The 16,086-nt window shown below is 42.4% G+C and overlaps 1 protein-coding gene across 2 annotated transcripts in view; it reads left to right on the top strand.

Annotated features, from left to right (window-relative positions):
* LOC311131628 (choline transporter-like protein 5-B) overlaps positions 1 to 15,540 on the top strand; it is a 73,722-nt gene extending 58,182 nt beyond the window's left edge. The window contains exons 7-22 of one of the 2 annotated variants that reach the window (XM_084164708.1): positions 2,934 to 2,994; positions 3,220 to 3,343; positions 7,233 to 7,316; positions 7,431 to 7,543; positions 7,845 to 7,982; positions 8,294 to 8,393; positions 8,545 to 8,637; positions 8,937 to 9,024; positions 9,292 to 9,554; positions 9,859 to 9,953; positions 10,062 to 10,165; positions 10,305 to 10,378; positions 10,510 to 10,580; positions 10,765 to 10,853; positions 10,945 to 11,029; positions 13,458 to 15,540. In XM_084164708.1, the coding sequence (XP_084020834.1) occupies positions 2,934 to 2,994; positions 3,220 to 3,343; positions 7,233 to 7,316; positions 7,431 to 7,543; positions 7,845 to 7,982; positions 8,294 to 8,393; positions 8,545 to 8,637; positions 8,937 to 9,024; positions 9,292 to 9,554; positions 9,859 to 9,953; positions 10,062 to 10,165; positions 10,305 to 10,378; positions 10,510 to 10,580; positions 10,765 to 10,853; positions 10,945 to 11,029; positions 13,458 to 13,570 (1,695 nt within the window). In that variant the 3' untranslated portion in view covers positions 13,571 to 15,540. Of the gene's footprint in view, positions 1 to 2,933; positions 2,995 to 3,219; positions 3,344 to 7,232; positions 7,317 to 7,430; positions 7,544 to 7,844; positions 7,983 to 8,293; positions 8,394 to 8,544; positions 8,638 to 8,936; positions 9,025 to 9,291; positions 9,555 to 9,858; positions 9,954 to 10,061; positions 10,166 to 10,304; positions 10,379 to 10,509; positions 10,581 to 10,764; positions 10,854 to 10,944; positions 11,030 to 11,625; positions 13,363 to 13,457 lie in introns of those variants that run through there. The other variant, XM_084164707.1, reaches the window with a different exon arrangement.
* Positions 15,541 to 16,086: the final 546 nt, after the last annotated feature.

Here is a 16,086-nt window from a genome sequence, read left to right as displayed (position 1 = left end):
CTACACACCCTGGCTCAACATAACAGTGTCCCCAGAGCCAGGGCGTGACACACACCTACTCATTCCAGCATTTTTCTTTATTTTTTACTATTTTTTACATTGTAGAATAATAGTGAAGACATCAAAGCTATGAAATAACACATATGAAATCATGTAGTAACCAAAAAAGTGTTAAACAAATCAAAATATATTTTATATTTGAGATTCTTCAAATAGCCACCCTTTGCCTTGATGACAGCTTTGCACATGTCCATATTTTGATTTGTTTAACACTTTGGTTACTACATGATTCCATAGGTGTTATTTCATAGGTTTGATGTCTTCACTATTATTCTACAATTTAGAAAATAGTAAAAATAAACCCTTGAATGAGTAGGTTTGTCCAAACGTTTGACTGGTGCTGTATCACCAGTAGTACATTTACTGTTAATTCCTATAATTTCTAATCTACCATTTACATTTTAGTCATTTAGCAGACGCTCTTATCCAGAGCGACTTACAGTTAGTGAGTGCATACATTTTCATACTGGCCCCTCGTGGGAAACGAACCCACAACCCTGGCGTTGCAAGCACCATGCTCTACCAACTGAGCTACAGGGGACTCCATGTTTGTTAGGTTATGGTAATTTCTGTTAATGCATTCAATATATTATTATTCCAGTCTTTTACCGTTCTTGTTGTCGGAGTGGACACGTTGTTTTCAGAGTGCACAACCTATGCTTGTGAGAAAAAAGTTTTGGTTTATTTCATTCCATTGACGAGTTTTGTCAATTTAATCATTGTATTTTGTTTGGAGTGCTCATGTCATTGTTGAGTAAGGACGCGCACCTGATTACGCATAGAAGTAGGCCTATAGGCTACCTGGCCTGCGCGCAAATGAAGGCATATAAATGTGCCCATTTGGGGATCTGATAGTATTTATGATTGGCTTAACGCACCACCACTAATGAGCTGTGGAGCTTCTCAAAGTAATGTTTTCTTCACCTCAAACAGCAAGCAAACAAAGTCTGTTTTTACATCCATTGAGAATGACAATAGTTCCCAAATGTATTTGAAAGATCTCTCCAGCTCTCTCCCTTTCAATAACCACTCAGCATGAAAGGGAAAAATATCATGTTGGTGACCTCTTATCCCTTGCGCAAATAGCCTACAGCTGTGTCTGTCCCGAGCTCACTGGTGCAGGAAACAATAAGGGCCCAGAATGTTTTATACAATGTTGCAAGTTTGCTAGCACAAGCTTTGGGCCTGACCCAAGTTTATAGTTGATACAATGTTTCAAGTGCGTTGCAGACAGGCATGCATAGCCAATGTGATTGATAGGATATTTATTTTTATCAGGATATTTTCTACCTGCAGGGTGCAATGTTTTTATTTGTTGGCTTTATGTAGGCTATTTTTACATTGTTTGTAATGAAGACGCAGGGAGTCAGGAAGCAAGTGCAGTTGGAGAGTTTAATAACAAGGAACATGAAGATATGCAAAACAAGAGAAGCGTTCTGGACATGAAAACAAAACCAATACTGCCTGAAGACTGACACTACTGAGGGCTAAATAAATGGGAAGTAATAAAGGTAATGATGAAGTCCAGGTGTGCATAACGATGGGGAGCAGGTGTGCGTAATGATGGTTGCCAGGTGTGCATAATGTGGGTTGCCAGGACCAGTGGTTAGTAGACCGGCGGCGTCGAGCGCCAGAGCGGGAGTAGGCGTGACATCGTTGCCAATGGCAATTGAAGTTATGTTTTAGGTTTGTATCATTTTCATTTAGACAATGATTTTGAGAAACGAAGACGTTATTATAAATTAAATGAAACAATTCCACGACAATGTGCATATGAAAACCATAACTGGCACGCAGATCGGTAGAAATGGTTGCAGAATCCTCGTGTAGCCTATTACAGGAAACTTCAGGAGAGTAACGGCAGAATCTGCGAAAGCCAGCAGGAGGGAGAGGAGAATGGTCTGGTCAGGTTAAGGTTTTTTTATTCTTGATATTTGGCTCCCTCTTGAGTCATTTGTGTCTTATTTCATCAAACAGTGTGCTTAAAGCGTCAGACAAGCTCAATACATATAGTTGATTTTATTGAAACACATAGAGTGTGTCTATATATGGAAAAATACACGTTCAAAAAATGTTGACCAATCAATTAGTAGAAAGAACAGACAACTTTCGGTCGACAAATATATTTTTTAGACGGGAACAGCCCGAATCATGTTTTTGACGACACTGAGCCTTTAAATGAATGTTCTCTGTTTTTGAAATTAAAATAAGATAATAGTGTTCAATAATAGCGACCAAGACATCCCATGATAATACTTTGTAAGTACTAGGCCTATGTAATGTACTATGTAAAGGAAACATAATGAGAATGTCATTTAAAAGTCCTGTGAGAGAAAAGCGTGAGGAAGGCAGCATCTGCTGATGTCACTCACAAGCTCTGACGAGTTGGTTTGTGGGACACAGACTGTGACACTGGTCCATGTTCGTCAGACATGCTGGCATGACACCTCAGATGAGACTCAGATAGACAGAAAAATAGAGAGAAAGGGGGGAGGGAGAGTGAGAGATTGTGTGTGGGAACTCATAATCACACAATCACACTGTTACTGCTGAATCATTGGTTCTCCCACCCACATTGTCTACTCAGTCAGTACCCAGAGCAGAGTGCTAAACTGAGGAATGACAGATAGATCAGAAAGGGTTTCCTACCAGTCTGTTCTGTACTGTATGACAGACAGTCCGTCTGTTCCTAGTCATCTCAGCCCTACACGCCCACTCTCCTCATGGTCCTGTTGGGTAATGGCAAAGTCATAGGATATGATGATAGGATGTCTTCCTAACCTAGTGAGGTATAAAAACTAAACTCTGAGGCTTTGACGTCACTAAGTGTGTATTGTTTGACTTCTTCTCCCTCTCCCCTTTTCTCTGTTTAGTCCGTTGCACAAGTCTTGCGAGATGAGGACTGCCCATCCATGATAGTGCCAAGCAGACCTTGTAAGTGAATCCAAGTTCTGCACACAGTTCCTCCAGTATCGTTATTTTGACTTTCAGATCGTCTATTCTAAGACTTCGATTCTGTGGGAGGGGTTGGAAAAGGGAAATGATACATATCGACAGTGTATGAAATTGAAATATGTCTTATTACATACCATGGAAAAACAAAAACAAATTGTAAAAAGACAGATTCTTAGGCATTAAATATTTGTTTGTGTGTTTCAGTCCTCCAGCGGTGCTTCCCTGACTTCATCACCAGGAACGGGACGCTAACTGTCGCCAACAAGACAGTCTTCAAAGACGGCTTAGGTAAAACGAGGAGCGTGATCGATCTCCGAGACGCTGCCAAGTAAGTCCTGCTCTCCACAATGTCCCTCTGCGGAAGCCTTTGTTGTAGTCCAAATCTTGGACTGAGACTATTGGATGAATTGTGTAAGTGGGAGTACACCTGAAAGATTAACGCTGTACAAATCTGTTCACTGGACCTCATTGAGGCCATGTTTGGGAATTAAAATGCATTTAAACTATTATATTGTCATAGGGATTCCACCTTGGAACCCAGAGTCAACTGGACAGCTATTACAGGGTAGGACAACTGGCCGATGATCACTCATGCCAAGTAGTGTGTGGAGTGTGGATCATTCATGCACATTGAAAGCCGTCTATGCATGTTTGCATGGAAATGCAGCTCATGCTGTAGCTTCAGAGTAGTACAGTTAAGGGACTTTCTTCATGCTACGCATATACAGTCTATAAAACAAACAATATGTATGGATTAACTTGTGGGAGTGATAAGAGAGGAGCAATTAAGACAGATGCAGGGTCTTGATAGTTTTGTATTAACGAGCTGCCATTAGTAGATCATGTTTGCCTTTGAAAAAAGGATGTTATGACCAGTTGAATGCTTTTCCTTTTTAGCCAAGTTACCGCCATGCAGCAAGGAGTGGAAAGGTCTCAAACTAATTACAGTATTTTAACCTTTAACCGTGACCTTCTGTAGCCCCTAGCTCACTGTCTGCAAACTAACCTTCCCACCTGACTGTGCATCATAGGTAATCTGCTCCTGCTCCTCTCCGACTGTGGCTGTGGAAAGGAAAGAGGACAGATTACCTTCAAATGTTGTCTGATGTGGAGCTAACATCCATATTTAAGCCCTAACAAAGAGTAACAACTTAGCTTACAGTTTATGTACTATATTGGTCTTTCAAAGCTGAGCGTTACAGTGGGGAAAAAAAGTATTTAGTCAGCCACCAATTGTGCAAGTTCTCCCACTTAAAAAGATGAGAGAGGCCTGTAATTTTCATCATAGGTACATGTCAACTATGACAGACAAAATGAGAATTTTTTTCCAGAAAATCACATTGTAGGATTTTTTATGAATTTATTAGCAAATTATGGTGGAAAATAAGTATTTGGTCAATAACAAAAGTTTCTCAATACTTTGTTATATACCCTTTGTTGGCAATGACACAGGTCAAACGTTTTCTGTAAGTCTTCACAAGGTTTTCACACACTGTTGCTGGTATTTTGGCCCATTCCTCCATGCAGATCTCCTTTAGAGCAGTGATGTTTTGGGGCTGTCGCTGGGCAACACAGACTTTCAACTCCCTCCAAAGATTTTCTATGGGGTTGAGATCTGGAGACTGGCTAGGCCACTCCAGGACCTTGAAATGCTTCTTACGAAGCCACTCCTTCGTTGCCCAGGCAGTGTGTTTGGGATCATTGTCATGCTGAAAGACCCAGCCACGTTTCATCTTCAATGCCCTTGCTGATGGAAGGAGGTTTTCACTCAAAATCTCACAATACATGGCCCCATTCATTCTTTCCTTTACACGGATCAGTCGTCCTGGTCCCTTTGCAGAAAAACAGCCCCAAAGCATGATGTTTCCACCCCCATGCTTCACAGTAGGTATGGTGTTCTTTGGATGCAACTCAGCATTCTTTGTCCTCCAAACACGACGAGTTGAGTTTTTACCAAAACGTTATATTTTGGTTTCATCTGACCATATGACATTCTCCCAATCCTCTTCTGGATCATCCAAATGCACTCTAGCAAACTTCAGATGGGCCTGGACATGTACTGGCTTAAGCAGGGGGACACGTCTGGCACTGCAGGATTTGAGTCCCTGGCGGCGTAGTGTGTTACTGATGGTAGGCTTTGTTACTTTGGTCCCAGCTCTCTGCAGGTCATTCACTAGGTCCCCCTGTGTGGTTCTGGGATTTTTGCTCACCGTTCTTGTGATCATTTTGACCCCACGGGGTGAGATCTTGCGTGGAGCCCCAGATCGAGGGAGATTATCAGTGGTCTTGTATGTCTTCCATTTCCTAATAATTGCTCCCACAGTTGATTTCTTCAAACCAAGCTGCTTACCTATTGCAGATTCAGTCTTCCCAGCCTGGTGCAGGTCTACAATTTTGTTTCTGGTGTCCTTTGACAGCTCTTTGGTCTTGGCCATAGTGGAGTTTGGAGTGTGACTGTTTGAGGTTGTGGACAGGTGTCTTTTATACTGATAACAAGTTCAAACAGGTGCCATTAATACAGGTAACGAGTGGAGGACAGAGGAGCCTCTTAAAGAAGAAGTTACAGGTCTGTGAGAGCCAGAAATGTGTTATGACTAGTCGTCTAATGTCATCCGCATTGTTGTGACTGGTAATCTCATTTTTTGACTGGTGTAATGCTTTTGTTATGACAGGTGTAATTCCATCTTTCATCTCGCCCAAACTTTGAACTTTGTATGACCTCAGCATCTGTAGTTAGGATGACTGCTCCACCATTTCCTATTAGAAATGACAATCATTGTAGAGGGGCATTTTTGTCAAAGTTAAAAAATCCCTCCAGCTATTCTTCTGTTGTTATGCCTGATGGTAACCCTCAGACATGGCTCATCTCACCCTCACGCATGATTTGTCAACAGCCCACCAGTGCCTTTGACATATTTCCCCCTGAATGCCAAGCACTTCAAAGAGTTGTCCAAGGACAGAGCATTTCATTCCAATTACACTGCCTCCCACCAAAAACTTTAACAAAGCATCTATTATTTAGCTTTCGACAGGTTTGTCCAAACCCCATCTGTTAAAGCCTGGTCTGTGGAGTGCATTGGGCACAATAGCACAGCACTTATGGTTTCATTGGTACATGCAGAATTACTGTGGCTCCTTTTTCATAACAACAAAATTACTTAAGTAGGTTGTATTATGTGCTATTATACAGTCATGGGCTTTTTATAGAAATATGATGGTCTAGATTAAGTTAACGCCTAGAGTGAGCTTTCCTCCTGACGTGTGGTGGCTGTCCTCATAAAACAGACAGAGATTGGTGCTCGACATTCTGCACAGCTCTAGGGGAAGGTTGGTTCTAGTCTCTTTCTACTGCTGTCCATCAGTCATGTAGAGGCTGATAATCTAGTGAGCAAAAGCATCAGGGAATACTTTGGGTCAGATATCTTCTTCGGCTGTTCCTACAGGATAACCCTTATTGGTTTCAGGTAGAACCCTTTTGGGTTCCATGTAGAACCCTCTTCTACATGGAACCCAAAAGTGTTCTACCTGGAACCAAAATGGTTCTACCTGCAATGAAAAAGGGTTATTCAAAGGGTTATTCTATGGGGACAGCCGAAGAACACGTTAAGGTTCTAGATAGCACCTTTTTTTCTAAGAGTGTAGCGTTGTCAGTTTACCAATGCAGTAATGAGGGCTCACAAAGCCAGATATTTGCACAATATTTTGTTGCGGAAGTGCTGTAGGTAAAGTGGTTCTACGGTGGATATCTGATGAAGTATTCCCGGTGATTTTTGCCATCAGCTCTTTGTTCAGCTTGTACATTGAACTGTTACCATATCCTGCTTGTTCATGTAGTTATTACAGAAAGAGATTCCTACAGGAATAACTAAGCTTCAAGACCCATTTGTATGTTTTTTTCCCGGGGGTTCCTTTGCTACTGTTGTAGAGTAATAACCTGCTGCTTCAGAGTCATAGAGAGCATTGCTGCTTCCTAGCGCTTTGATAACCCTAATGTAGACGTTTGACACATTTATAAGGGACGCCTGCCTACAACCTGTGCCGTCTCCCAGGGTTGTACAGCCCCCTCATAAACTGCAGTGTGTCGTGACCCTGTGCTGTGTGTACAAGTGAGAGTGATTGTAACACAACACAGGCCAATGTTCTCTCTGTAAATGAGCATGTTCTCATTCTTTATTTCTCAATCTTTCTCTCTCGCTTCTCCTCTCCCTCCCTCACAGTGGCATTACCAGTCTGCTAGATGCCAAGGAGGTTGGCATGAAGATCTTTGAGGATTATGCCAGCTCCTGGTACTGGATCTTAATGTAAGACCAACACGTGTGTCCGCGTGCATTCATGCATGTATTTTTGTATGTGTATATGTTTTACTGTGGTCCTCACTCTGACATAAAGGCGTGTTTGTGTGTGTGTGTTTCTAGAGGTCTGGTGATAACCATGGTGGTCAGCCTGGCCTTTATCCTGCTGCTGCGGTTCACAGCCGGAGTGCTCCTGTGGCTCATCATCTTCGGAGTCATCGCTGTGGTGGGCTACGGTTAGTAATACAGTACACTCTCCACCACTGACCAACAGCTACTTTAGCCTCACTAAAAGAGCACAATGCCATCTTTAGCCTGAGTACGGTATCCACACTTCACCAGCCCATACTGTACTTAAGGTAAACATACCGCTACTGTATGTAGATTTGTGTGGGAGACAGTGTCCACATCTTCTCACTTCCAGCTGTCACCCAACGCCTCTGTTGTCATGGCAAGCTAAATGTTGCAGATATACAGGTACATTATCTCAACTTGTCACGTCTCTTTCTCTCTCTCTCTCTTCTCTCCCTTTCTCAGGGATCTGGCACTGCTACTGGGAGTTCAGTACACTGAGAGGGAAGCCGCACGGTGATGGTGATGTCACCATCTCTGACATCGGCTTTCAGACGGACTTCAGAGTTTACCTGCAGCTCAGTCAGACCTGGCTCATCTTCAGTGCGTGGCCATCCACTTCTCCCATCTATTTGTTTAGCACAGGAAATACTAGCCTAGCACAAGGCTGTCAACTCAGTTTACTGTGTGAATCACAAGGTGCAGAGTCTCTTGAACTTGCTGTGAAGCAGTTGGGTGCAAGACTTGTCTGCTGGTTTTGCTTTTGCTTCTCAATCAGAGATGGGGAAACCATAGGATTTCCTGTTACCTGTATGCAACCTCGTATTGCTTAAATTTATTGGGAAAACCCCAGGAGAGGCTGTGGTCTGAGGAATAGCGAGTTTTCTGCTTAATAGTAATCATTTGTATTGCAGTGATCTTCCTATCGGTCATTGAGGCGGTCATCATAATAATCCTGATATTCCTGAGGAGGAGAGTACGCATCGCCATCGCTCTGCTGAAGGAGGGGAGCAGGTGAGTGGCAATCTTTTCTCAGGAGAGTGACTCTGACCTTCTCTTGTTGTGTCACTTTGAATGAACCCATCGTCTGTGTGCTCAGTGTTGGAACGTTAACCTAACTTTTAACCTAACTACTCTCCATTCTCTTTCTCTCTCTTTTCTCCAGGGCCATTGGCTACATCATGTCCACTCTCTTCTACCCGATCATCACTTTTGTGCTGCTGGCCATCTGCATAGCATACTGGGCAGTCACTGCTGTGTATCCTCTCTATATATCTACCCAGCCTCATCCTCACTGTACTATGTGTGCTCTTTACACAGTTATCTTTGAATGCAGCATTACCCATTGTAGCTACAGGTGAATCATTCCGAGCTATCACCCATGGAGTCATAGTGATTGGAATTTACTTGAACCTGGCTGGAATTTAATTGAACCTAATAAAACTGCTGACCCTTTAGTGGAAATCCCAATATTGATGGCTCATAAGCAGGTACAAATTGTGATGCTTGTTTCTGCTTCCATTCCTCTGTGTTGCCCTTAACTGGTTTTGCCCTCAGCTTCTTGGCGTCTTCTGGCGATGCTGTCTACAAGGTCATGTCGACGCAGGACAAATGCATGTATGCCAACCTCACCTGTGATCCAGAGGTTCGCTTTTCTCTCTACTCTCTTCCTCTTAATCACATTGGTGTTATTGCTGTATGGAAAACGACTGTATGTTGTTGGCCTTAAATCCTGAATTGGAGCAGCTTATTGTCCCTAATAGGAGTACACATCATTCAGATGTGAATAGCTAGCCAGTGACAACATCTGTGAGCTCTGGCTACATTCTGTCTTTCTGACCAGAGGGAGTGCTCAATATAGGGAATAGGGTGTCATTTCCTTCTAACCCAATAACTTCCCCTATCTCTCCAGACGTTCAGTCAGACCAACGTGACCAAGGTGTGCCCTGGCTCCCAGTGCACCTTTGCCTTTTACGGTGGCGAGAGCCTCTACCACCGCTACATCTTTGTGCTGCAGCTGTGTAACCTGCTGGTGTTCCTGTGGCTGGTCAACTTCACCATCGCCCTGGGACAATGCACCCTGGCCGGGGCCTTCGCCTCCTACTACTGGGCCCTGAGGAAGCCCCAGGATATACCATCCTGTCCACTGTTCTCCTCCTTCAGTAGGGCTGTAAGGTAGGCTGGCTCAGTCATATGGGATTAGTTTATAATGGTACATCTTGCTTGGAGAGATTTCCCCTAAGGGAGGAATCCTAGTCCTGCACTAAAAAGCTATTTCAATGGAGATTCTCTATTAAGCATACCTTCTAGTCCAGGACTAGACTTAATTTGTGTCCAGGAAACTGTCTCTAAGTGTGTTTAGGTGTTTAAGCCTATGATTTGAAGGGGGAAGTGAGTGTGTGTATAGTGGATGTATAAGCTAAATTTATTAACACACACATTAACAGTTTGGTCATACAGTGTATGGTGTATCTCCCAGGTACCACACAGGCTCTCTGGCGTTTGGCTCTCTGATCCTGGCTGTAGTGCAGATGTTCCGCATTGTTCTGGAGTATCTGGATCACAAACTCAAAGGTGGGTTTTGTGCTCATACTAAACCCACTGCCTTTTTATATGTTTAGATACAGTAGTGTACATTTATTTTACCATCAGTTCATGACGATGATCATCATGTCTTTTCAGGTGCTCACAATGCTTTTGCCCGCTTCCTGATTTGCTGTCTCAAATGCTGCTTCTGGTGCCTGGAGCATTTCATCAAGTTCATGAACAGGAACGCCTACATCATGGTGAGTTTGGGATGGTGCAGAGTTAACTGACTTGCCTAGTTAAATAAAAAATAAAATAAAATAAAAGAACAGCAGATCAAGCCATTCTGATAACCATTTTACGCAAACTGTTGGAATCATGAATACTTTCTCACCCTAGATCGCGATATATGGGAAGAACTTCTGCATCTCGGCTAAGGATGCTTTCTTCCTCCTGATGAGGAATGTTGTGAGGTAAGGCACTGTAAAGCTTGGTTTCCATTAGAATAGAGTCTGTCTGTCTGTCTCTCCGTCTGTCTGTCATGGGGGTTACTGTCTCTCTCTGGGCCTCTGGGCTTCTCCAATGAGTTTCCCCTCCTCTTTAGGGTGGCAGTGCTGGACAAGGTGACAGACTTTCTGCTCTTCTTGGGAAAAGTGCTTATTTCAGGGAGTGTTGGTGAGTTCCCTGTCTTTCCCACACACTGGTGTACTAAACTATGTCTAACCACTGCATGAGTCTCAATACAAAAAGGGAAACAGTACTTTGAAACAGTGATACTGTGCATGCTTGAGTTCAGGCGTCTCTTTGAAAGGCACTATTTGTATTCGCATGATTCATCGTGATTGTTATTTTTCCCCAGGTGTTCTAGCATTCTTCTTCTTCACCCGTAAGATACCAGTTATTCAAGAAGAAGTGCCATCACTAAATTACTACTGGGTCCCCCTTCTGGTAAGAAATATATATACATCATACAGAGTTTGGGTCAGCATTGCTTGTTGCTAAGTGTGTTCACTGACTTCAACTGTTCTCTCATTGACAGACGGTGATATTTGGATCCTACCTGATTGCCCATGGCTTCTTCAATGTCTATGCTATGTGTGTGGACACCTTATTCCTTTGTTTCTGTAAGTACACCATTCATCTCTTTAAATACAGCCCAGTCTGGGGAGTGAGGGTGTTTATATGATACAAAGTGAACACACAAAGACACAGAAGGGTTTGTGTTGGAACTTTGTTGGTGAATTGAAAGGTTCTCGATGTCATATGACCCTATTAGAATGTTTGTGGTGATTAGTGGTGGACAGTTTTCTTAAATAAATCAGTAAAAAGGTTATTCTTGCTTGATGTTTTTACACAGTAATTATTGTTTTACCAATTAAATTATTTATATCACATGTTCTTACAGTGAAGAACTAGTGAAGACTATTAAACGATTTGAATTGTATAGAGACTGTTATTTACATGTCCTCTGTCAAACCTTGCCTTGGCTGCACTCTAATCACTGAACTAGATGGCTATAATGCACTGGCCATTTTGGCTGACTTAAACCATTATAAACTTTTCTCCTAATTAATTTTCCTGCTTGACTTTCTAAATCGTTTGGCTCTGCTAACTCCTTTCTCTCGTATTCTCTCTTTCTGCCTTCCTACATACACGTTGTCTGCTCCTCTCCTCCTTCTCCTCTGTGGCAATGCTTCCTATCCTGTGGGGCCTGGTTCAGGTGAGGACCTGGAGAGGAACGATGGCTCGACCCTCAAGCCCTTCTACATGTCCCCTCAATTGCACAGGATCCTCCGCAGAGAGCAGGGCTCCAAGCTCTATGCTGCCTCCTGATAGGCCACCACACTGAACATCTGCCTAGTGATAGGCCAGAACACTGACTCACTGAAGGACTGACCCATTTATTATCTATGTGTGGGGTTGTTTGTGGTCTGGAGCATACTAGAGCAGGGCCTAATGGCTGGGCTGGACTCCTGACTGGCCAGGAAGGCCTTGGCAGGACATGGCAGGACCCAAGAGGGTGGTGTATGTAGGTGGGGTTTAGAAAAGGGCGAGGCTCTATTCACCTTCCTCCCTCTCGCCGCCACCGCCGTTGATACTTCTGATACTTGCCTTTTTTCTCTGTCGTGCTTCTGTCCCTTTCTTTCTCTGCCGTGCCGACACTGCTGATCAGTGCCTTACGTAGAGAGCGCTGCAGCAGAACAGTGGACATGTGTGTGTGTGTGTGTGTGACGAGGGTGAAATTGCCATTAGCCCAACACATTGCAAGAGGCACACATTCTGCAAAAGGAGATCTCTGTATTTCGGATGCAATTGGTGTACTTTTTCAGATGGTAAAAACATTATGGGGTTGTGGGGTGATACAGTACAAGGGCACCCCCTTCTGACACTACTGTGTTTGTGCAATGGTTATATGTACTGTAATGTAAGGTGTTTTGGGTGAAGTTGCTCTTAGACGCTGATCTTGGGTCAGTCAGTTTAGCATTTTCCTCACCAATGGTTAAGGTTAGGATTGGGGGAGGTTTTACCCCACCCAATAACTGTTTTAGGCACATGTGTGGAAAATAACCTTGAGATGGGTTTTCTGTAAAGCATGATAATTTTTGGGCTGTTTATGCTTAACATTAGTTGAAGAGGCACATTTGGTCCACCATATTTATTGACACTGTTACAGATACTGCTACAGAGTCCTGGGCACAAGAACACTATTCCAAACTTAATGTGTAATGCTACATAGATAAACTGAACACACTCATAAATGACATTTGATATAAATCTACAGAGTCACAGACACTTGTAGTATGGTTTGGTTTTACAATCATTGATATACTGTAAATGACAGATATAATGTAGGCTAAGGGAGGTCAAGACTTCTGAACACATTGATGCTTATGCTAAGAATGAGATTTGAATAGACCCTGACACCTTTCAGGAATTCTTAATGCAGTCGCTAGTAAACGTGCCTAATTCTACGTGGAAAAATGTTCCTCTTATTATTTTGTGGTTTTACATTCTAACACCGAGAACCTTTGAAATACCGTTTATAAAAGGATGTTAAAGCCATTTTTAGTAATTTTATATGGAATCGTATGGACGTGCAGTAGTGCTGTTTTTAATACTAGGTACTGTAACTCGCATCTGTTTGGAGGCTTTTTAATGTTTTTGTACAGGAGAACTCTTTTGTATCAATGACTCCATGAAAATGTTAAATCTTATTTTTTCCTTCTTTTTTTTTTGAATGGTTCAATTATAGCACAACTCTTAGGTAATTGATATCTCATTTGTATTAAACAGAGGGTTTATGAAATATTTACATTGACACTGGGTTTGTGGTATTGCACAGGATTTGGGGAAGACCTGTTGTCAAACAGTGGGTTTGAGGTAATAAAAGGTGGTTTGGCTGTGATCAAGTGGGTTTGAGAGTAAAAATGAGTTTGGTATTTCAAATAGATTTGGAGGAATATGACCGTGTTAGAGAATGTTTAATAGTAGTTTAGGGGTATGTAACATAGCTTCTGTGGTATGTGACTAGCTATGTGTTCCTGTCCTTAGTGGTGGATCTGGAGGTGAACAACGGCTCTGCTGCCAGACCCTTCTACATGAGCAGCACCCTTAGACACATTCTCAACAAGAAGAACAGCAAGAGGAGGAAAGACAAGAGATAGCAGGGAAGATGAGAAGAGAGGAACGGATACAGGGTGACTGGAGGAGACAGAGGCAGGAGAGTTGATGGAGATGGGGAAGGCACCAGTGTGTGATGTAGTGATGGAAGACAGACAATACTAATCCTGGTCCATAATGCACTTGATGACATTATTATTATGCTCTGGACATAATATGGGAATTCTCTTATCTTGCCGTACAGTACTTGATGTACTAACAAACCATCACCATGAATCCACAATGACAACAGTATGGTTAGCATAACTGTGGCCAAATCATGCATTTAAAGGCAACTGCAAGTTCTTGGTTTTACCAATGTACTGTGAAGCACTTACTTTAGTGAACAGCGAAGTATATATTTGTATAATAATAGGTTGCTCCACATATTACCTGTCAGCAGGCCCATGTCACTCAGTATGCAGGAACTCAAACCAGCCACAAGATGGTACTCTTAACGTGGAAATCTTAAAGGTCCAATACAGCCGTTTTAATCCCGATATCAAATCAATTCTGGGTAACAATTAAGTACATTACTGTGATTGTTTTCAATTAAAGTGGTCAAAGAGAAACAAAAATTGCTTCTTAGCAAAGAGCAATTTCTCAAGCAAGAATTATGCTAGGACTGTGGGACTGGTCTGAGTGGGGAGGGGAAAACTGAAAACCAGCTGTTATTGACAGAGAGGTTTGGAACTCTCTTTCTTATTGGTCTATTAGCTAATTTGACACCTGGTGATGTCACCAGGCAGGCCAAAACTCCATCCCACCAAAACAGGAAATAAAAATGTTGACTGCACTGGCCTTTAATAAACCTCCCAAGAGGTTACACCAAGACAGCTGAGTGAATGGCTGCTCGGGTTAATACTGTACATGAAATGTAAATAGTTACCATGTACAGTTATGTATAATTATGCTCTTCAAGCTCCTTGGAGCATTATCTTTTATTTTCTCCTATTGAGAAAGCTATTTGCCATACATTGTCAATTGTGCTAATTTCTCTTTGTCTCAACCTTCTAACTTTTCCAATTGTATGTATGTAATAGGCCTCCTGTAGCTCAATTGGTAGAGCATGGCGCTTGCAACGCCAGGGTTGTGGGTGCGATTCCCACGGGGGGCCAGTATGAAAAAAAATTATGCACTCACTAACTGTAAATCGCTCTGGATAAGAGCGTCTGCTAAATGACTAAAAATTTAATAGCCCTACAATTAGGTGCCTAAGTAAGTGCCAAAGAGCAACAGAAATCAGCAGGAATGCAGCCTTCAAGGACAATTACCTGTATGTATTGGATTCTGGCCACCAATGACCATAAATCACACTGTGTTACAAATTATGTTTGGCCCCATTCCCTCTTGTATGTCATTCAAGGTTTTTGGTCTAAAGGCTTCATCCCATTCCTTCTTTGTGCAGCAGCACTGTGGGGACAGATAATGTGGCCTTACTATGTCTGTCCCATAGTGGCATCACTGCCATACCATTTTTGTTTTTTAAAATCCGACCTGTGTTAGGGCACAACAACTTTATGATCAGTGGTCTAAGGCACTGCATCGCAGTGCTAGCTGTGCCACTAGAGATCCTGGTTCGAATCCAGGCACTGTCGTAGCCGGCCGTGACCGGGAGACCCATGGGGCGGCGCGCAATTGGCCCAGCGTCGTCCAGGGTAGGGGAGGGAATGGCCGGCAGGGATGTAGCTCAGTTGATAGAGCATGGCGTTTGCAACGCCAGGGTTGTGGGTTCGATTCTCACAGGGGGTATGAAAAAATAAATAAATAATGTAAGTCGCTCTGGATAAGAGCGTCTGCTAAATGACGTAAATGTAAAATCATGTAACATGAAAATATGGAAGTAATGCATATCAGATAATAATTTGAATGGATTGTTACAGATGCACTGTGTTTTCTTGTCTCCCTATTATTGCCATGAAAGAACAGTCCCACTATAATGGAATGATGCCAATAAACTATTTATGACTATGCATATGCTAAAGTATGTACAGTGCCTTCAGAAAGTATTCACACCCCTTGACTTTTTCCACCTTTTGTTGTGTTACAAAGTGGAATTCAAATGGATTTAATTGTAATTTTTGTCAACTACACAAAAGCATCTGTAATGTCAAAGTGGAAGAAAAATTAAAACATTTGTAGAATATTCATGAAAAATAAAACACTAATATATCTTCATTAGATAAGTATTCAACCCCCTGAGTCAATACATGTTAGAATCACCTTTGGCAGTGATTACAGCTGTGAGTCTTTCTGGGTAAGTCTCTAAGAGCTTTGCACACCTAGATTGTACAATATTTGCAAAATTCTTCAAGCTCTGTCAAGTTGGTTGTTGACCGTTGCTAGACAGCCATTTCCAAGTCTTGCCATAGATTTTCAAGCCCATTGAAGTTGAAACTGTAACTAGGCCACTCAGGAACATTCAATGTAATCTTGGTAAGCAACTCTAGTGTATATTTGGCCTTGTGTTTTAGGTTATTGTCTTGCTGAAAGGTTCATTTGTTTCCCAATCTCCCAGTCT

This window comes from Coregonus lavaretus (genome assembly GCF_964263955.1).
Source record: "Coregonus lavaretus genome assembly, chromosome: 6".
In the NCBI taxonomy this organism is placed as follows: domain Eukaryota; kingdom Metazoa; phylum Chordata; class Actinopteri; order Salmoniformes; family Salmonidae; genus Coregonus; species Coregonus lavaretus.
The sequence above is the reverse complement of the archived record's forward strand: the minus strand, read 5'-3'. Positions and strand labels throughout refer to the sequence as shown.